The sequence below is a fragment of the Juglans microcarpa x Juglans regia genome, chromosome 5S, assembly GCF_004785595.1.
Source record: "Juglans microcarpa x Juglans regia isolate MS1-56 chromosome 5S, Jm3101_v1.0, whole genome shotgun sequence".
NCBI classification, from domain to species: Eukaryota; Viridiplantae; Streptophyta; class Magnoliopsida; order Fagales; family Juglandaceae; genus Juglans; species Juglans microcarpa x Juglans regia.
Window position 1 is genome coordinate 29,609,731 of NC_054603.1, and position 22,515 is coordinate 29,632,245.

Consider the following 22,515-nt stretch of genomic DNA (forward strand, 5'->3'; position numbering starts at 1 on the left):
CAGAAGCAACAAATGATGCTGGTAGTGTCACGACCCTACTCCTCGTTCATGATGATTCAAGTTCACAATGTGAGGCTTGGTACCTTGATTCCAGTGCAAGCAATCACATGTGTGGAAAGAAAGATCTATTTGTAGAACTCACAGAAGGAGTTCGTGGAAATGTGAACTTAGGAGACTCATCCAAAATCCTAGTTGAAGGCAAAGGGAAGATAGTGATTTATCAAAAGGATGTTAAAAAAGAATATATCTCTGATGTTTATTATGTGCTAAACATGAAAAACGATATTCTCGACCTTAGACAATTGCTCGAGAAGGGATACATATACACATGGAGGACAATTCTCTAATTTTGAGAGATGGACGTGGAAGAAATGCAGCTCGTGTTCCAATGACCAGCAATCGCATGTTCTAGTTGCATCTTACAACAAAATTCGAGAATTGCTTTTACAGATTGAAAGAAAGTGAGCCATGGAAGTGGCATCTTCACTTTGGCTATATGTATTTCAATGACCTTAAGCTACTATCTTCATCAGGCATGGTGCATGGATTATTAATGATAGAGGCACCTAGCAACGTTTGTGAAGGGTGCATACTTGGCAAGCAACCATGACAATCTTTTCCAAGTGGAAAGTCTTGGATAGCCACACAACCATTGCAACTAGTTCACACCAACAAATGTGGACCAACTAGTTTGCAAAGGAGCATTACAGTTGTCATACAGTCTGCACAGAGTAAATAAAAAGGAAACCAAATGTGAATATATTATTTACAGTAAGTTGAAAATATGCAAGGAGTGAATCATAGAGGGAGAGATTTCAGTAGCTATTTGAGGAGAAGCATAATTCACGGAGATACGTTTCTACAAGTATTGCGTTGAAGAGCTCGAGTGGACTAGCTTTGGTGGGCATGATCTTCATGTCTCTCTCAATTATATCAATGGTCATCTTTGCTTGTGGCGATGACGACGACGACTTTCCCAACAGTAGAAGATCAGAAGGAGGAGGTGGTGGTTATGGAGGTGTACTATAGTTGCAGGAGGATGAGGTGGTGGTTATGGAGGTGTACATGTGGTTGGAGGAGGAGGTCATCATGGAGGTGGAGGTCATAATGGAGGTGGTGGAGGTATCATGGAGGTGGTGGAGGTCATCATGGAGGTGGAGGCCATCATGGGGTGGAGGTGGAGGTGGTGGCGGGTACTGTTTGTTAGTTTTTAAATTTAGAAATGATTAAAATATTTAATGTTAAGTAAAAAATAATGTGAACCATTACCATTGTTCAATGTATTGGTTCGGTTGTTTAGATTTAAATGAAAATGTGACATGGTAACTTGAACCAATGCATCCCTCTTGGGATAGGAGCCTTAACCGCTTGCTAAGCAAACAAAGGGTTATATCCTTTGGTGAATTAGAAACATTTTCAATGTATTATCTAATATTTAAGAAGTTGTGACTTCTCAAAAGTGCTCCTTCATTTTAGGTGTGACTTTTTACAAATACCATTTCATTTATATAAGTTGTGACTTTTCACAAGTACCATTTCATTTAAATAAGTTATGACTTTTCACAAGTGTTATTTCATTTTAGTTGTGACTTTTCACAAGTGCTATTCATTCTCTATAAATAGGGAACCTCACCCATAAATTTATTCACTCAAAAAATTAGAGAAACACTTCCTCATTCTTTTTATCTTTCTTTCTTTGGGTTTTGGGTTTTGGCTTTTTTATATCGAGTTCGAGGATTTCCTTTCGTGTGTACCAACAAGAAGATTAATGGGAACCGACGTTGTTATATCTTGGGAGTAGACTATTAAGAAGCCTAGTGCATGTTTAAATTTGGAGGTGACGGAATTTACTCTAAGGAAAGTGTCTATCACAACGGGCCTCAACCCCAGGTTCTCTCTTTCTAATTTGTTCTTGTTATTTTACATATTCTCTAGTTTACAAAGAGTTTGCACATAGATGATCATTTATTATTCAAAATATTTCCCAACACTGTTAAGAATTAAAGATGTGAGAATTCACTAATTATATCTGCCAATGATCTCTAATTTGTAGCATTAAGTATATATATTATATATAGAAACTACGAGGAAACAACATTTTGAAAATATTTATACAAAAATTTTAATTAATTAAGAGTTTTAATTATACTGAAATATTATTATATCCAGGATGCATGCAATATATCGAGAGCAAAAAAGAATTATAGATCATTGCATTTTTTATTAGCTGTTGGCATAAATTAAATCAATGAAGACACTAAATTAATAGCTTGAATATATGTACATAAAAGAGTACATTTAAACATTCTCGATCGTAAATACACATGCAAATTAACACGATTGATACGTAGATAACACGCATGCATTAACAGAAAACAAAAATGGGGGCAAATCGCCACATGACAGCAAATCCCTTCTTTTTTAAGCTCTTAACTACAATAAGAAAAGACAGCATTATCTACTTACTGAATCTAAATGTGGGACAATTGAATAAATTAATGTTCTTTTATTATATATATATATATATTCTTATTTTGTGCAAGAGATTAATGGATAACGAATTCTCTTATCTTTCTGAATGTCACCCCCACCCCCACCGCCACCACCACAACCACCACCACCACCACCGCCACCGCAGCCGCCGCCACCACCACAGCCGCCGCCACCACAACCACCACCATCACCGCCTTCTCCAGGATCTCCACAATTTCCGAAACAAGAACAATCTCCACAATCTCCACCTCCACCTCCTTCATATCTTTTTTTGCGAGGTGTATTGCCATCTCTTTCGTTGCGAGGTCGCCGAGGTTTACTGCCACAAGCAAAGATGACCATTGATACAATTGAGAGAGACATCACGATCATGCCCACCAAAACTAGCCCCCCCGAGCTCACGAACGCAATACCTGATCCGTCATCTGCATGGGCAGTAAAGACGTCTAGTTCAGAAACAAAAACTCTCACCATTTTGGAATTTACTAATTTATTTCTTGATCCTCCTTAGTTATGGAACTCATTTTATAGACACACACACATATATATATATTTATATAGCTCATCATATTAACTTGCATGTGCCTCAAAAGTCAATTCATGCATGCCCTGTAGCTTTTCTTTCTTTCTTTCTTTCTGATAAGATATTGCGTTGTAGTTTAACTTTAAAACCGTGTTGTTTTTTCTTTCAACATATGAAGTTTCCTTGAGAATATAACGAAGACGAATTCGCTGTTCCGATCTAGACATATGAGATATGTTTAGATGTCAATGTTTTCAGCAGTGGTCTGTGAAAGGAAATGTCCAGGCCATTTTCACAGCTAGTGTGAACAAAAATATAAGTCCTAGAAATACGGCACCGTGAAGCTTTGGCAAAGTGTTTCGTGTTACGTGTCATTTTGACCAAATTTATTCAAACACATTGATTGACGACAAGTATAGATTAAAGGATGGCTATACGGCCGCCGCTAGTTATATTAATATTTATTTTTAATTTTTTACATGTATTTTTTGATACTTTTAAATATTTTAAAAAATTAAGAAAATCATAATATTATTAAAAAATATTTTTTTAATGACTAAGTAAAACACAAATCTAAAAAGAAAAATTTCCAGCGAAAGCCAGGCCAGTGGTAGCCCCAGCGCGAAGAGTAGTGTTTTCCTAGATTAAATGAGCTTGACTACTCATTATTTTACGCATCATATTTATTTTATTTTATTTTTATTAAATTAATTAAGTTTTTATACTCGTCACTCCTACACTACATACTTATTAAGAAAAAAAAATATGTTATATGGTATATGGTGTAGAGATGATGAATAGAATTTTTCATATTAAATTAGATATCTTCATGTTGTAATTAAATCCATCGGTGCTCCTTAAGATGAGTTAATCCAGATTATGATCCGGGCCGATATATAGATAAACATGAGTTTTTATAACTCGAAAATTTGGTTACCCGGGTTGTAGCTGATTTTTATTTTATTTATTTTATATTGCTTTTACATAAATATGAAAGAGGAATGAGGGAATCCAAATTCCAACAAACATTGATACCAATAATTACAAGGTAGATAGTGGATCAAATGGATAGAGAAAAAGGGATCCTAACCCAAGAAAGATTGAAAAAAAGTTGTTTGAACTTTGTAGACTGGAAATTAAATAGTTACTCGGTTTATTTCCCAAAATCAATCATTGAATTTCTGTTATGATCTTAAGGGATAAATGTTTACTTAAATTGGTATCCAACATCTTTATATATAGTTTTTGGGTCAATGGTTGAGATTTTAATGATTGGTATCAAAGCAGGAACCACGTAACGAGTTCAAGTCACAGAGGGGGTGACCTATAGCCTGTACTAAAATGCTTTAGTACTATATATATGCATAGTGTTAAGTCATTGAATACTGATAGATAAGTGAAGCAACTAAAAGGGAAAGAGCTACTACCGGGTCAGTGTTGATAGAGTGGGCCATCGTGGACGTGAGATTCGGAATCGTGATGGAATGTTATGATCTTGAGGGTTAACAATTTAACCAAATTAGCATCTAATGGTCCTTGGGTCTTTGGATCAATGGTAATGTTATAACTGGAAATGAAGAAAGTGAAGAAAAGGCAAGTATGAAGAAGTGAACAAGTAGAGAAGATTATTGATAAGAGAAGGTATAGAAGGCTAGAGGTAAAATGGTGCGTTGAAGTTTAATGAAACGGTGAGATTAAGGCATATGAAAATTAAGTCATACTGTTAGTAAAAAGGGGTGTTTTTGTATTCATAGATAAATGGTGTGTTTTGACCATGTTAATTGTATATAAATTGCAGGAAATGAAGGAAAGAAGTATCTAAGAGTTTTCTTGTGAACTGTAAGCTGGAGGAGGGAGTTTTCCTCGAATAAAGGTCCAATCTTGCGATTCTTGATCAATTCTTTCTCTGTCCTTACATTTTCTTACACTTCTAGATTACCTATAACAGTTGGTATTTGCGAGGTTGATCCTCTCATGGCCGAAGGCACTCTTTCAATGACTCTTAATGCACACCAGGAGAACAACCAAAGGCAACTGGAAACAATGCAACGACAGTTGGATGATCAACAATAGACTATACATGTGATTACAGAAGGGTTAGATCAAATGATTGATATTATATGAACTTTAATTGAGAATCATCATGTGATTTCACCTAGAGAAGAAATGCAAGAATCCAGAATTGTGGTTCAAGATGATTGAAACTTCTTGCCAAGAGGTGTACGTTTGGATTTTTCCTATTTTGATGGCAGTAACCTAGCATGTTGGGTTTTTAAGGTGGATTAGTATTTCATATTTTACCGAACTCCTCTAATTTAGAGGCTTTTGATGGCCTCATATCATATGGAAGGAGAAGCCTTGATTTGGTACCAAGATGCTGCAGATGGAGGACAATTCACTGGTTGGGTTCATTTGTTAAGGCTAATCAGGTTTCGACCAACAATATATGACGATCCCATGAAAGCCTTGACTACGCTCACACAAACTTCAAATATGGTTGTGTATAAGGCTCAGTTTGAGAGTCTTTCCAATAGGTTGAAGGGACTCTCAGAGAAGCTTAAACTGAGTTGCTTCTTGAGTGGATTGAGGGATGAAATCTGGTTGCCAATAATAATGCCTAATCCCATTAGTTTAAATGCTGCTTTTGGATTAGCAAAGATATAAGTGGAGTATATTTTGAGTTTTAGGAAAGCCCTTAGATCAACAATGGGGATTAAAAAGACAACACTTCTAAAGTTACAGTTAAAAATGTGGGAAAAAAAATGGGAAAAATAAATAACTTTCAAAGCAGAAATGTTTCTTCATTGCAAACGAATAAGAAGAGGAGGAAGGTATTGTTCTACCACTATGAAGAGGAGTGGAATCCAACACATATGTGCAAGAACCCAAAGGTTAACCTCTTGCAAGTAGAGAACAATGCATGGAGTGAAGGGGAAGTGGAGAAAATGGATATAATGGTTGTAACATCATAGGTAGGTAGGATAGAAGAAGAAGAACCAAATTTACAAGTTCAATCCATGCCATCTTGAGTTCTCCTAGCACCATGAGATTGATGGGGGTTATTGGAGTTCAACCAGTAGTCATTTTGGTTGATTCTGGTAGTATACACAACTTCTTGGATTCATAATTTGCAAAATTAGCTAAGCTGAAGGTCAATGAAGGGCCTAATTTGTAGGTCAAGGTAGTTAATAGAGAGAAATTGTAACGCCGCGATCCCACAGGGATCGAATAGTTACTCCCTATAACTTAAAATTCACAATTCATCAATGTATTTACAGACTCCAAAATATAAAGTCATCATAATACTACAAAATTTCTTAATTCAATCTGTCAATTCTCAGAAATCTTCTATGAGTAATCCACTATACTAAAAAAATCATCTCACCGATGCTCCATAATCCTGGTCTTAACTGGACTATTCAAAATCATCTGAAAAATATATGGAGATAAGGGGGTGCGTTATCAACAACTCAGTAAGCAGATGACATATACTAGTGTGTAAATATGAGCATTTTCACAAAGTTCAGAATGCAGAAACAAAACATTTCAATATCAATATGCAAATCTCAAAAAAACATATTATCAGAAAATCAGAGTGACTTTTCAAACATTTCATATTCAGAAACCAACTTTTCATATTCAAAGACTCCTTTGGCACACAATGACTGAACATTTTCGTCTTATCATATCATATTAGAGCATCATATCAGAACAAATACCATATTTAATCCCCGTGGTAGGGTTGTGCATCCTGCGGAAAGCCAAGGAGAACATAAATCACCATGTTATCAAAGCGATTGCATTCAGAACAGAAAACTACTATTATATTCCGTGGTGAGCCAGAGGTCACTATTGTATCAGTGACAGGGTCAGAAGTCATTATTATATCCCGTGACAGGGCTAGAAGTCACTATTGTGTCCCTTGACAGGGCTAGAGGTCACTATTATATCCCATGACAGGCCACATATCAGAGCAAAACATAATCAAAATCACTATATAAGAATCAGAAAGTCATGCCAAAGATTTTTCTAGTGCCAATCTTATCAAAACAGAGTACTGAACAAAATCAGATCACAAAAATATAACTTATACACAAAATTTTATATTCGCTATCTTTTTCAAAGTTCAGAAACAGAATGTCAAAAATAAGCTCATGTCTACACCAATAATGACAGAAAATATTTTCTTCTTAAACATAATCTCATGAATAATACAGAACAAATAACTGAGGTTGTTTTCAAAATTTTTTTCATAGCAAAACATGCACATTTTCCAAAAAGGATCTCAGTTCATTTTATTTAATGCAAAGTCTATCATAGGAACCCCGCTTACCTGGACTTCTTAGCTTTTTTTCAAAATTTTCCTCAAAATGTCAAACAATAATTAATCGTCACCTATAAAATAATCACGCAATTCTCATAAATTTCCAATTAATTACGTATTTCGATATCTAATCCTAAACTTCTAAAATAACTTATTTAATTCCTCAAAACCTAAAATTCCATAACCTCAAATTATAAATCATCACTTTCTAAAAATTATCAATATTGATTTAATAACTTTGACTAAAACATTTAAAAGTTTGACATATTTATTAATGAAAACAAACTATAAAGTTTAATACTGGATAATATAATTATCCCAAAATATTTTAAAATAAACCATAACTATTTTTAATTAGACTAAATCATATATAAAGTGTAAAAACAACATTACTCCAATATTGTTTACTCTTAAATAAATCTTTACTTAATAACATATTAAAATACTTAAGTGATTTTCTGTAATCATAATGAAAATGTTCAAAATAAAATTTCACACTTATTGTAAAAATAATATGCTACCATTAGTACAATTTGAGAACCCTATTTATTTTCTGTAAATTTCTTATACTTCCCACAAAGACCATGTAAAAAAACAGATTTAATATAAACATAATACCAAATTGAAACCACCCAATAATAAGGGTAATATTGTAATTTCATATTCAAAAATATGAAAAACTAACTTTACGTAAATTCTTGAGAAAACGTTGAATAAGTTTACGGTGCAACAGTCGGCGAGGTGGGGCGCGAGATACTCACATAGAAGAGAACGAGAGACGCAGCGACAGTGCTGGGCGGAGGTCAAAGGTGATCCACGCGGCGGCAGAGCACTGAGATTGAGAGAAAGAGAGGGAGAGAGATGAACAAGAGAGAGAGACGGAGAGGGACAGAGAGGAGAGTTGAGTTCAGGGGTAGCTTACCAAGAGGAGAGTGACGAACTTGGATGGAGTGCAGCGCCCAACGATACTTTCTATGCGGTGGCGATGTCGTGGAAGAGGTTGGCGGCTGTGTCGCTCGGCTGGTTTGCGTCGAACAGCAACAAGCAGAAAAGAAATTTGCTCTGTTTTCGGGGACAAAAACAGAGGTTTCTTCAGTGTTTGTTTGACTGTGGAGGAGGCAGGGTGGCTGGGCAGTGGGAGTTGTACCACGGTGGCTGAGGCAAACGGCGTGGGCGGTGGCTTAAGGGCTGTGGGTTGGTTGAGTCAAGATTGCTCTGTTTCGAGTATTAAAAACAGGGGTCCTTCGGTGGTAGTGAAGCAGCGTCTTCCGTCGTGCAGGGGACTTGCCGTGTGGGTTGCGGCGTGGAAGAGCTTCGGTGGTGCTTGTGAGGTTTGGGCAGGGTGGCTCCGTGCGGTGGACAAACGCGGGCTTTGGCTTTCATGGAGTGGCTCTCCGTGGGTGGGTCTCTTGTCATGATTTGAGTACTCGTGGTCGAGTTCGACCTGTGCTGGCCGTGGGTGGTGCACTGCAGAAGTGGACGGTGCGGGGTGGAGGTCGGTGTAGCTGTTGATGGCAGTGTGGAGTGCAACTATGCATGGGCTGCTGCGGCAACTTCTCTTGAGAGAAAAACATGCATTTATAGAGTTGATTAAAACCCTAGATGCGAAAAGAAAGGAAGGTAACGGGGCATGTGAGACGTGCATGCGGAAACTGAGTTGTGCATGTGCATGCATGTGGTTCTTGATGTTCAATGGTTGAGTACACTAAGGCCTATTATTTGGGATTTCATGAAGATGACTATGCAATTCCAGTCAATGGGAAATGATCTAATGCTGCAAGGCTTGTGTGCTAGGGATACCTCTATGGAGGATGTAAGTCATTTCTTGAGGTCATCTTTTGTAAGGAAGCAAGGATGATTTTTACCACTGGTTTCTGCTGAAGTCAGTAAGCAAGATGACAAGACTCAATTGGAAGTATCTGAGTTGCTTAAAGAATTTCAAGAACTTTTGAGGAACCAACTAGGTTACCACCTCCCAGACCATGTGATCATCAAATTGTGCTGAAGAATGGAACCCCACCTATCTTGGTTAGACCCTACAAATTCCTTTTTTATCAGAAGGTCAAGATTGAGAAGCTTGTGTGGGGTCTCTTGAAAGCAGGTGTTATATGGGAGATTGAGAATGTGTATTGATTATAGAGCTTTGAACTAAGAAATCATCAAAGAAAAATTCCCCATTCATGTGATTGATGAGCTACTGGATGAACAGTTTGGAGCTCAAGTTTTTTCCAAGTTAGATATGAGATTTGGTTAGCACTGGATCAAAGTGAGTGTGGAGGATCTACCAAAGACAATGTTTAGGACCCATGAAGGTCAAAACGAATTTTTAGTAATGTTATTTGGGCTCACCAATGCCCCTATCTCTTTCCAAGAGCTGATATGATGTGTTTAAGCTCTTCTTAAGGAAGTTTGTACTAGTTTTTTTATAATACCCTAGTGTATAGAAAGACTTATTATGATCATCTGGAGCACTTGAGAGAAGTCTTGAATATTTTGAGGCAACACAAATTATTTGCTAAGTTTTCTAAGTGCAAGTTTGGAGCAATTGAAGTAGAGTCTTTGGAGCATTTGATCTCGAGCATATGGGTTAAAGCTAGCCCAGCCAAGATCTCATCTATGTTGGAGTGGCTTGTTCCTTATTCTTTAAAATCATTAAGAGGGTTCCTTGGACTTACTGGCTAGTATAGGCAGTTCATAAAGGGTTATAGATCTATTGAAGCACCTTTAATAGCATTATTGAAGAAAAATGCCTTTAAATGGATTGAGTCAGCCGTGGTAGCATTTGTGGAATTGAAGTAAGCTGTTAGACAGCCACTTGTGCTAAGGCTACCTGACTTCTCCAAGGCCTTCATAGTGGAGTGATGCTAGTGGCACTAGGCTAGGGGCAATTCTAATGCAAGAGAGACAACCAATTGCATATTTTAGCAAATTTCTCAAAGGTAGAACCTTGTTTCTTTCTACATATGAGAATGAGTTGCTAGCTTTAGTGACTGCAGTGCAGAAGTGGCGACCTTGCTTGTTGGGACAAAAATTCAAAATACTAGGTGTTGCTTCAAGCATGAAACGTGGAAGATTGGATGGAGCTTAGCTTCTGGAGTTGTTGAAGACAATACTCGACTGTTCCCAGCTTCTTAAGAATTCAGAAAGGTCTATAAAATCGAGGAGAAGATTTTGGTTTTGTCGAGTAGCGATTGAAAGTTGCAGGTAGGGTTTAAGCTTGAGATAAACCCACATGCCCACTTCAAAGCTTCGTTCCAACCTCTACAGATCGGCAAAATTTTTCATCTTCTCCTGTGATTCCGGTAAGTGATCCTTCAAAACCTTTAAGAGCTTATCCCGTTCCTTAAGGGCTTCTTCCATGGCTTTAACTCTGGTGGTTCTGGGGGTGAAATGGAGAATTTTGGGACGGGAAACCCATAAATTGCTTCAACCGATCGACCAGTACATGATGACATTTCTGTGGTGGGAGGAGGGAAGACCCTCGATAAAATCCATACTAAGATCTGTCCATTGCAAGTTTGGTACTAGGAGTGGCTAGATGAGGCTAGAGGAGGGCTGTTGGGTGGTGATGCTCTGTCTTGTCCTGTTGACAAACCTCACATTCTCGGATGTATTGTCTTACCGTAGCCTTCATTCAATGCCAGTAAAAACCTTTTTTGACACTTACTTGTGTTTTGTGATATCCCGAGTGTCCCGCTAACAAGTTATCATGCATCTATTGTAAGGTTAGTTGATGGAGTTGCGTGGAACCACCAAGATGAATCTGCCTTTGTATAATACAATATCATGCCATAATGTATGCTTCTCATCAGTGAGTGTCCCTCTTGTAGCTTATAGTGGAGTGTTCCAAGTTGAGGGTCATCTAAGTGAGTTGCCTTCATTCTAGTGAGCCATAATGTCTCTGGTTGGGACAGGGAGAGAGCATAGGTTGATTCCTGTAGTGGACTTTGTCTCGATAGGGCATCTGTTGCCTTGTTTTCTCGATTTGCCTTGTATCTACTGTGAATTCATATCCAATTAGCTTAGATATCCACTTCTGTTATGCTAGAGTACCAATTCTCCATTCCACCAAATATTTGAGAACTTGTTGGTTAGTGTGAAGCTTGAATTTTTGTCCCAACAGATATGCACACCACTTCTTTACAGCCAGTACCAAGGCAAGAAACTTCTCATTGGTGGAGAGATGAAGATTTTTATACTTAAGGCCTTGGTTGAAGTAAGCAAAGGGACACCCGTCCTGTATAAGCACTGCACTAATGCCTTCTCAAAAGACACCACACTCAACAACAAAGATTTTAGTAAATTTCGGTAGGCCTATCACGGGGAGTAGTTAGGGCTTGCTTGAGTTGGGTAAAGGCTTGATTTTTTAGTAAAATCAACGAAGGCAATCACTAACAACATTAGCATAAGCTTCCTATCCCATTAGCCAAAATTTGCCTAATATCATATTTTTTGCCTTTCGTCTATCTCACTCAAATCAAATCACACATTGGATAACTTGTCTAAACTCTATATAATAATAAAATATTATTCTTCCTGACTTTTTTTATTATCTTTTGTTTAATTTATTTTCCTCAAATATTGCAAATCTACCGGTCATATTCTAATTTTTAATCCAATAAAATATATTATGTGTTAACTTGTATAATTTATGACGTGCACATTTTTTTTATGATTTTATATTTAATAACATAACGGTTATTTCGTTCATTGTAATTAAATTATTGTTTTTATTTATATTTGTGGTCTGATTAGATATAATAATCATATTTTTTTGATAGTATAATAATCATATTTTTAATGGTTCGGTTGGATAGAATAATTAATACTTTAATTAAATTATTTTCAATGTAGAGGAAAAAGTAGGATTGGGTTGGACAAAATAATCATAAAACTCTAAATGATCTTGCTAATGAAATTTATAGTTTGGTTGGTAAAGAAATAATAATAAATTATTAATTTATCTAAATAACAGCGTCCTACATATTTGGATAAGCACTGTTGCAAAAGATAGTTTAGCTAACCTTTTAACCCTATTTGCATCCTCATTGGTTAAAATATTGCTAACTAGTTGTTGGGATGCCAGTGCTCAAATACACAAACTTAAATTGCAATGCCCCGGTCTTGGATGAATCCAAGAGTTACTTCTTCTCTCTTAGAATGTGATCCAATGTCAAAAAAATAAAAATAAAAATGCCAAAAGTGTGAAGCATTTGGGCGAGTATTTTTCTCCAAAAGAGAGTGTGATTGGCAGATAGAAAAATGTTAAGCGGCTGAGATGAGAACGAGATAGAAGAGAGGAAGTCAACTTTTTATTTTTAAATCAATGAGCAAACATCCCATGCATGCTTATGCCCCCGTTTGGTTTTACAAACGGTCTCTATCTATCTCATCTTATCTTAACATTCAAATACAAATACTTTTTAATTTTAAATTTTTAACTTTTCAACTTTTTCATCTAGTCATTACAAATTTTTCAAACTTTCTAATAAAACACAAAAAATAATTTAATTTTTTCAAATCTCAAAACAAAAATAATACTAAATTATATTATAATAATATTTTAGTTTTAGAATATTTTTATTCAAATTCTTCTTTCTCATTTCCCAAAAGCACATAAAACATTTTAATTTAAACTATTTTACTACTATTCACAAACTATCTCACTACTATTCACAAATTTTTCATCTCATATCATCTTATCTGTGTAACCAAACAAGACCTTGTCTACTGTGAAAAAGAATAGGATACTGATGTGTTAAGCATACAATGATTGGTATGAATTTCACATTTGTGATATGATAAGATATGATTTATAAAAGATTTTCTTATACATAAATTAGATTACGCTATGTCAATGGTGTTATGTAAAAATAACACACCAACAATGAAAAAAAACAAAATAAAAAAAACAATCACATGACACACAATTTACGTGATTTGATTACGTCCACAGAGCTGCATAAATTTTATTGATTCAGAGGAGATTACAATTACACAATTTTAACTCACTCTTTCTAGGACTTTTTCACTCTCAAAATATGCACTCACACTTTGCCAATCTTTGTTCTCATTGAAAACGACTAAAAACGTATACAAGAGATCAAAATATTACATATTTATAGAAGACGGTGTTGGAAACCCTAATTGGCAAAAAAATACATCCTTCACTTAAGCGGCATGTCGATCGCACCTCGAGCGAACAACTAATGGACATTGGCTCGAGCAGTGTGTCGAGGATAGCTCGAGCGAACACTAGGGTTTGTACCTCGCTCGAGCCCACTTTCGTGCGAGACTTGAGTGAACTCATGGGTTGAGCTTCGCTTGAGCCCACTGTCGAGTGCATCTCGAGCGAACTCACGGATTGTGCTTTGCTCGAGTGACAGTAGAGCGAAGTCTCTGTCTGTGCCTTTCTAGCTCACGACCTAGGCTCCACATGCAGCCTAACAATCTCCCACATCGAGACTGGTTCTCCACATGCCAGCCATTGTTTCCTGCCAAGCCCTATCGTCTCTACCGCTCACAGCTCCCGTCTTCAAACCAGAAAAAGCACTAAAGTTAAGCCCGACTTCAATCTCTGATGTGCATCGCCTTCAGTCAGCATATCCAATGGGCGACTCACAACTCCCACTGCACTAGGAGTATCTGGTCTTGAACCGATCCTGACAACCTTAGCCAACTTCTCTAAGCTTACATGAGGAACAATAAAACTGACTCCATTTTGTTTCCTCATTTGATTTATGCAAAAAAACATACATTTTTGCACTCTTGTATTTTTCTGTACATCACTAGTCCTTGGTCTTGGATGATCACTAGATCCTTAGTGATCATCCACGCTCTTCCAGAAAATGCTATTGCATAACCACTGTTATCGAGCTGTCCTAGAAAGATCAGATTTTTCTTCAGATTTGGAACATGTCCAACTTGCTGTAAAGCCCACACACCCCTGTTTGGAAGTGTGATGCACACATCACCCACTCCCACGACATCCAGTGCCTTTCTATCAGTTAGATACATGATATATCTTCCCAAAATTACCAGCAACATAGTTATGCATGATCTCTCGATGTAAGGTGCAATAGAACGAAGCCCATGAATCCAACATCCAGTCATCAATTAGACTGTCCATTGCAAGGATTAGGGCATCCTGTATTTCTTCAGCCATTGCATTCACAACGTCATTCTCAACACTTTCTTGATTTCGACAGTCTCTCTTGATGTGGCCCGGCTTGCCATGACTCCAGCAAGTGATCTGCTGCCTAGATCTCGTCTTGCTCCTGCCCCTGCTTTTGGAGTTTGACATGTCATGTCTTCTGCCCCAATTGTCAACATTCAGGGCCAATCCCAACTTGAGAACTCACCAGAGTCTCTTCTACGTACCTCTTCAGCAAGCATCATGTCACCTACATCATCGTAGTTCGGTTTCATTTTGCTGGCTGAACTACTCACTACAATCCTTAGCGCCTCCCAACTATTTGGCAGCGACGCCAAGAAAATCAATATTCTGATCTCATTATCAAACTCAATCTCTATAGAAGACAATTAATTTGTGATCATATTAAAGTCATTTAAGTGTTGGATCACAGACATACCTTTTGATATCTTCAGATTGAACAACTTCTTCATCAGATGCACCTTCTTATTTGTCGACAGCTTTTCATACATACCTGACAAAGCCACTATGAAATCTGTCGTGGTTTTCTCCTTAATAATGTTGTGCGCCACTATTCTAGATAGGGTCATCTGAATAACCCTCAAAACCTGTCGATCTAACAGATTCCACTTAACATCGTCCATGCTTTCTGGCTTCTTTCCAATAGTGGAAGATGAAGCCTCTTTCCATAAAAATAGTCCTCGATCAGCATCCTCCAATACCCAAAGTCAATGCCGTCGAACTCGAGTGCTTTCAGTTTGTCTCTAGCCATTGTTCTCCTTCAGACCCGAACTTGGCTCTTGATGCTAGTTGTTGTGAAAAAAATGTACACCAACGATGGCAAACAATTAAAAGCAACAATCACACGACACACAATTTACGTGGTTCGGCAATGTGCCTATGTCCACAGAGTTGCATAAATTTTGTTGATTCGGAAGACATTACAATTATACAATCTCAACTCACTCTCTCTAGGGTTTTTTCTCTCACACAATATGCACTCACAATTTGCTTCTTTTTGTTCTCATTGAAAACTGCCAAAAATGTGTATAAGAGATCAAAATATTACATATATATAGAAGACAGCATAGAAAACCCTAATTACAAAAAATACATCCTTCGCTCAAGCGGTGTGTCGACCGCTCCTTGAGCAAACGACCAATGGACATTGGCTTGAGTAGTACGTCGAGCACAACTTGAGCAAACACTAGGGTTTGTGTCTCACTCGAAGCACTATCGTGCTAGACTTGAGTGAACTCAAGAGTTGAGCTTTGTTCAAGCCCACTATTGAGCACACCTCAAGCGAACTCACAGTCTGCAACTTTTCTGCTCACGAACTAGTCTCCCCATGCAACCCAACAAATGGTACGGGAGATGTATCTTTCAAACCAATCGATTTACAAAATATAACTTTTCAAATTTAAAATGATGTGAAATTTGTAACGATTACAAACCGAACCACGACGTTGCATGGATGATGAATGTTGGTTGCAAAACCGTTTAATTTTGATGGCTATGACAGCTCATTCCAGTTGATTTCATGTATAATTATGCATTTTCTCCTTAGGTTCTATGCCTTGCGCAATGTGCATCACCAACTATGAAAAACTGAAATGTGCAACTCTATTATACTGTTAAGTTTCAGGGTGCACCCTTAGGCCAGCGTTCTAACCTTGATGATGAGAATCAAAGTGGGCCCAGTCTTAAAGATCTTTTGCAAGTTCCAGATCAATCACAAGATCAAGAGCTAACAAGATCAATGAGGCGAGCAATCCACTTGGGACGAGTCTAGCAAGAGCCCAACATTCAAGAGGAGTTTAAATGATGAAGATCTAGTTTTGATTAATTTGATATGCTATGGAAATATCAATAACATGACTTAAATGATTTGGGCACTTGAAAGCTTTCAACTTATTTAATTCATTTAAATGACTTATTTTATTAGTTCAGAATAATTAGATTTATTATAGGAAGCACTTAAGGGTGGCCTATGCAAGGGCATGTTGGGAAAATTATTATTTTATTGAACTAGGGTTAGGGTTTTACTGTAGCGAGTACTGCAGCTGCACTGTAGATGCGGCACTATTCACACAAAGGGTATTTTATTGAACTAGGGTTAGGGTTTTACTGTAGCGAGTACTGTAGCCGCACTGTAGCCGCGTCAATGATCATCCAGGGGCATTTTTGGAATATGGGGCATTATTTTAGTTAGGGTTTGATTAGGTTTTGCTTTAAAAACTCTTTGTAGCCTCATTTTATAAGTTTATGAAATTTGATGAATTTATTTATTATGTGTTGAGTTTATCTCCTCTTGTTCTTAATTGAACTTTTGAACTTATCAAAAGTAAATCACAACCTTTGTGGTGTTCCTCATTTGTAATTTAGATTCTTGAGATGAGTTCTTCAACGGGTTTATATTTTAATATAATCTAGGTTCTTGAAGCAAGTTCTTATCGGGTCTAGATTCTCCATCCATTGGCTTGATTTTGACTTTCTTGGAGAGTTTTCAAATTGATTGTGGGTTTAAAGAATTCTATTCCCGCGGGTTCATATCCCTTGAGACGTTTTGAAATAGAGAAATTCTATTTGCAGTCCCCACTTGGGGACTGCATGTGCAGGCCCTTTATTAAATGAGAAAAAACATCATTTCAGGAGGGATAATTTTGTAATTTTTTAAAAAATTAAAGATATTGCCTAGGCTTGTATTGCAGTCCTCAAATGGGGACTGTATCTAGCATTGCTCTTTGAAATAAGAGTAATGCTAAATATAGTGATAGGTTGTGTAAGTATCATGCACTTTTTTTAAAAAAGAGTAGGGTCTATTATTAAAAAGTTAATTTTTTCATGTGAATCTTATATTTAATCAATTTTTTCAAAATCAATGCATAGTATATGCTCACTTTATAACTGCAAATATCAATTTTCTTAAAAATAATGATGAAAACAACTTGAGGGAGGGGCCTCTTCCTTGGCAGCGCACTCGGGGGTGGAGGGAAGGGACCCCCACGACAGTGGCTGCTGCCAACATTGATCACTTGTACTTTGTATATATGTTTGTCATGTACATTCACCCATAGAACAAGAAAGAATTAAAAATTTCCGCTAGGATTTGCAAAGATTTTGGACAGCTTAATTTCCAAGCAGGGACGAAGAGTTATTTTATTTTTAGCTCGGTGTGTAGATCAGCACATCATCTATATTATTTAAAAAGTAAAATTTGATTTATAAAATTTAAAATTTAAAATTTATCTTTCAAATCAATTTATACTATATTAACACTTTATTAGGGGCCCGTTTAGATTCTTAGAATATATCTGTGAATAATAGTGAAATAATTTGAGTTATGATGTTTTATTGTGTTTTGGAAAACGAGAGAGAAAAAATTGAATAAAATAATTTAAAGTTAGAAAATTGTTTGAATATAATCTTTTAATATTATTTTTATTTTAAAATTTGAAAAAGAAATATTGTTTTAATTTGTATTTTTTGTGAGAATTTGAGAAAGTTATAATGATTAGATAAATAGGTAGAAGATTTAAAATTTAAAATATTTTATCTTTGAGTACTGATGCTTGGGAAGGAAATATCTCATGAAAATATTTTAGAATAATTGTATTGTCCAATGGATCCTATATAAGGTGCCGTTTGAATAGTGAGTTGAGATAAAAGTTGAAAGTTGAATAAAATATTATTTTTAATATTATTATTATTTTGAGATTTAAAAAAATTAAATTATTTTTTATTATTTATGTGAAAATTTAAAAAAATTGAACAGCGGCTACATTTATAGAATGCAAAATACTCACGGTTCTCAATATTGCGGCGAAGAACATTGGACGTTGTAGATCGACGTCTAATTTTCAGGATTGTTTAATATATGGATTAAAGCAGGTTAATTAATTACGTTCATTTATATAATATCATAGCCTAGTAATTAAGAAAAGCAATACCGACGTACTATTATCAAAATGGCAACACTCGATCTTAATTATGACCTCTTATACGATAATTATTTATAGAAAAATGCTTTAACAAAAAAGAAATTATCTAAAATTAAATTTATAAATTGACTTAATTTGATGTAATACGTTATATTATAAATAAAACTGATTTTATTGTAAAATAAATCTAATATATCATATGAAATTATATCAATTTATAAAATAGATCTAACCTATCACATGAAATTATATTAATTTATAAATTAACTTTTGTGTCTGATTTTTATATCTATGGCACTTTTCTTATTTATAATTTACATGCATGCACAAGATCAGTAACGTGAATTAATTATATATATATTGGCAGGAATAAACATATATCTGTAGAGTTTGGTAAATCTAGGCCAAGAGAGTTTATTCCAAAAAATATGGAATATGATATAGCTAGCCTAAATAGGCCACGTGTTTAATATTATTTAATCTCAACTTATAAAATCAAAAGGAGCTGCATGGGAGCATATATATATATAAATAAAATAGCATACAATAGTTGTCAACAGTACACTCCATTGAATTATTCTATTTTTAAACTGAGTATAACACATCATAAACTGAGTATAACATATCATTCACATTACTTAAATGTTAAAACTTGATTTTTAAACATTGTCTGACGTAGAGATGTTATCATAACATTACTCCACTCCAATATTAGAAGGATCGACCCTCAAATTTCAATCCCTCATTGATCCAACACATATTCTCTCTCAACTTTACTAATATTGCTAATTTTTAAAATATGGAGTACTCCAAAAATCATGCATGCAGATGGTCACATGATTATTGGGGAGCGGCAGCTTCAGAAATGTAAAGGGGAACGGTCTCGTATAATTTTCGAGATGGAGAGCCGGAAATAGGGCCAGAGGCCACACCAGAACCCAAAAGCTCGCTCATGGAACGGTGAGGATTGGCGCGTTGTTTCTCACACAGGTCCGGCAAATATCCTCCTGCATAGTGCATATATATATATTAGTTTCAGGTCCCATAATCGTACCATAATTTTTACGAAATACATGATGAAGCAATTATAATTAAAGGGAAAATCAATATGAGTGCTCCTGTTACAAGTAAGAATCATATAATCAATTAGCACTTGCATAATCTACACTAATATATTTTATGTGAAATTATATTTATAGTTTTAGGATTTGAAAATCCCGTTCATTCCATTTGAAAAAAGTGGATAAATTCTACACTCACATGAAAAAATGTTATTTTTTTAATAGTAGATCTTTTTTTTTTAAATGAGTGTCTTGCACAATTTAAGACTATATCTAGTATTACTCAGTTACAAGTTAGTTGGTTTGTAAACACAATACTACAATTACCATATATGATCAAAACCAACATATATAGTTATTTAAAAACAAATTCAAATTATATGTTTCTTATGCCAACTGATCTAACAAATTTCCACATCAATTGTATATTTGCGTTTTTGTGTTTTTAAAAAATGAGTTTGGAAATATTAGTCTTACCCTCCCCAGCAGCCAAATTGAAGTAAAGATCGACAATGTTGGGGCACATTTGGTAACAATCAGGAGAGCAAAGCTTGGTAGTGGCTTTTGGATCAAGAAGGGCATCCGATGAGATTCCAACAGTGTTCCTATCAACCCCACAGGCTTCAACACATTTATCGGTCTCAATGTATTCAGTGATGTCGTTAACCAACACTTCCGATGTCTTGCATTGGTACTCCACCTTTCCATGATCACAAGCCACGGACGTCTCTATCAAACACCTTTTGCCCGATGATGATATTGAAAATGCACAAACATTGTTTGGCAAATTCTCGCAAACAAGCTCAGCTACACACAAATGAACATATATAACACGCACAGTTTAAAAAACAAAAACCACATTTTCAAGTATGGAGGATGCAACTTCCACACTGTTAACATGACATGACATGATTTGATTTGTAAGAGAATTTATTTTTAAATTCTGTCATGTCAATGATATGTGGGGAGATTCCAACAACAGAACAATCAAAACATACACAATCCTTAACAAATAAATCACTCAGTGTAACCATGACAGAGTATGGAATGATCATACCTATTGCAGCATGGAGGAAGAGAGAAGAGAGGAAAAGAACCAAGGGCAACTTGGATACGAAAGCCATGGCTGGATGAATATGTGATGGTTTATGTACGTACGTGCCCTGGTTCCAAAGGGAAATGTGGAGTCTTTGGAATGCACTGAAAAGGACAAGACAAACCTAATGTTTTGTGAGATGAAGTGAATAGAGGAGGTTTTACTTATATAGGTGATGGCTTTCTCGCACAATACAGTGAATTAAAGCGGAATCCATGGCCCATTGCTTGTTTGTGGATCCATCAAAATTAACTTATACCTATATTTGGAGGTTTGAGGTTAATTATATACCACATTCCAACCGTAAACTCCTTTGGGAAAACCTCACCTTGGGATTTCTTGCTATTTTTACGTTTCTGTTCGTTTACCATTTATATTATACACAAATTCCTGTTTTTGTTTGCCGCCAAATATTAATCCGTTTTCTCCACCTTGTTACTCCGTCAAACATTATAATTTTTTTTTGAAATATTATTCTTTATTTTACATTTGTTTTTGAATTTTAATCACACTTATTAATATGATAAATTTTAAATGATCACAACCATTATAAAATTATTTAAATATATATACAGTAAATATATGTGACTAAAAATTATAAAATTTGAAATGCTGATTTGCCCTATTCCTAAGTTAAGAATCAATTAAAATTGAAAGTATCTTTTTTTTTTAATATTGAACCATTGGATGGCTCATATATGCCTGCATATTGCATGTTGAAGTTCTCGATTAAACAAGGAAAGAATTCAGGCCTTTCGTTATTTGTCCATTTGTAAGTTTGTAGCATCGATTCGGCCAATATCCAAAGGGCCAGAAACATGTAAAAAAGGTCTAGGAACTTCATTCTTTAAAAAAAAAAAAAAAAAGTCTAGTATCGAACTTCAAAGTGTCTCAGCCCCTGTCCTATACCAACTTGGCCAAAAATAAAAAATAAATTGGAAACACATTTGTTAACATCGTGTTTCTAGACTCAGGTCTTTAGCCCCCGACATGCTCGGTTGGTGTAGTAGATCGGCCTTTAGACTCCCTCCTCTTCGTGCAATAATGTCGAAGAGACCGCTTGGGGGGAGACCGACAAGTACAGGATCAGTGTTTCTAACACCTGGGTTGGCTGATGAGCGGTGGACTTGTGAGGTACTTGTTGAGAGCCTCGAATGCCAGGTCGTACTTAACGTCTCATATCTATGCCTTTCGTAGAACCTTGAAGAAAGACAGGCATTTGTCGGTGGATCTTGAAACGAACCTGTTGAGAGCCTCTACTCGCCAAGCTAGTCTTTGCACCTCGTTTATGATTCGGGGTGGGGCCATGTTGAGGATGGCCTCCACCTCTTCGGGGTTGGCTTCGATTCTGCATTCTAACACCATAAATCCCAGAAACTTACTTGATCCGACGCCAAAGATGCACTTTTTTGGGTTCAACTTCATTTGGTACTGCCTCAGTATTGCGAAAGCCTCCCTCAAATCGTTCAAGTGTTGTTCCGGAGTCTCAATCTTAACCAACAGGTCGTCCATGTAGACCTCCAAGTTTCTTCCAACCTGATTTTTGAACACACAGTTGACCAGTCGCTGGTAGGTGGTTCTTGAATTCTTCAGCCCAAAAGGCATTGCCGTGTAACAATACAAGTCTCAGTTTGTGATGAATGAGGTCTTCTCCTTGTCCTCTGGGTTCATGCGAATCTGATTATACTCAGAGTAAGCATCCATGAAGCTGAACATACGATGACCCACTGTGGAGTTGGTGATTAGATCAATGCGGGGAAGTGGAATGCTATCCTTCTGGTAGGCTTTGTTGAGGTCGGTGAAGTCGACACACATTCTCCATATCCCAAGTGTGAAATGATTGGGATGAATTTTCTGATCATGTAGAATTTTCATGCATTCCTTCACCAGCTGAGCGTTGTCATAGGCATCCCGATGAGCTTCA

General features: G+C 36.2%; 1 protein-coding gene across 1 annotated transcript; it reads right to left on the minus strand.

Moving 5' to 3' along the window:
* Nucleotides 1–18,987: 18,987 nt before the first annotated feature.
* On the minus strand, nucleotides 18,988–20,729 carry LOC121268602. Its single transcript, XM_041172926.1, has 3 exons — nucleotides 20,553–20,729; nucleotides 19,973–20,302; nucleotides 18,988–19,441 (listed from the first exon to the last, which is right to left on the minus strand). The coding sequence occupies exons 1-3, from the start codon at nucleotides 20,617–20,619 to the stop codon at nucleotides 19,275–19,277; spliced, it is 564 nt and encodes a 187-aa protein (XP_041028860.1). The 5' UTR covers nucleotides 20,620–20,729; the 3' UTR covers nucleotides 18,988–19,274.
* Between the last annotated feature and the right edge of the window lie 1,786 nt (nucleotides 20,730–22,515).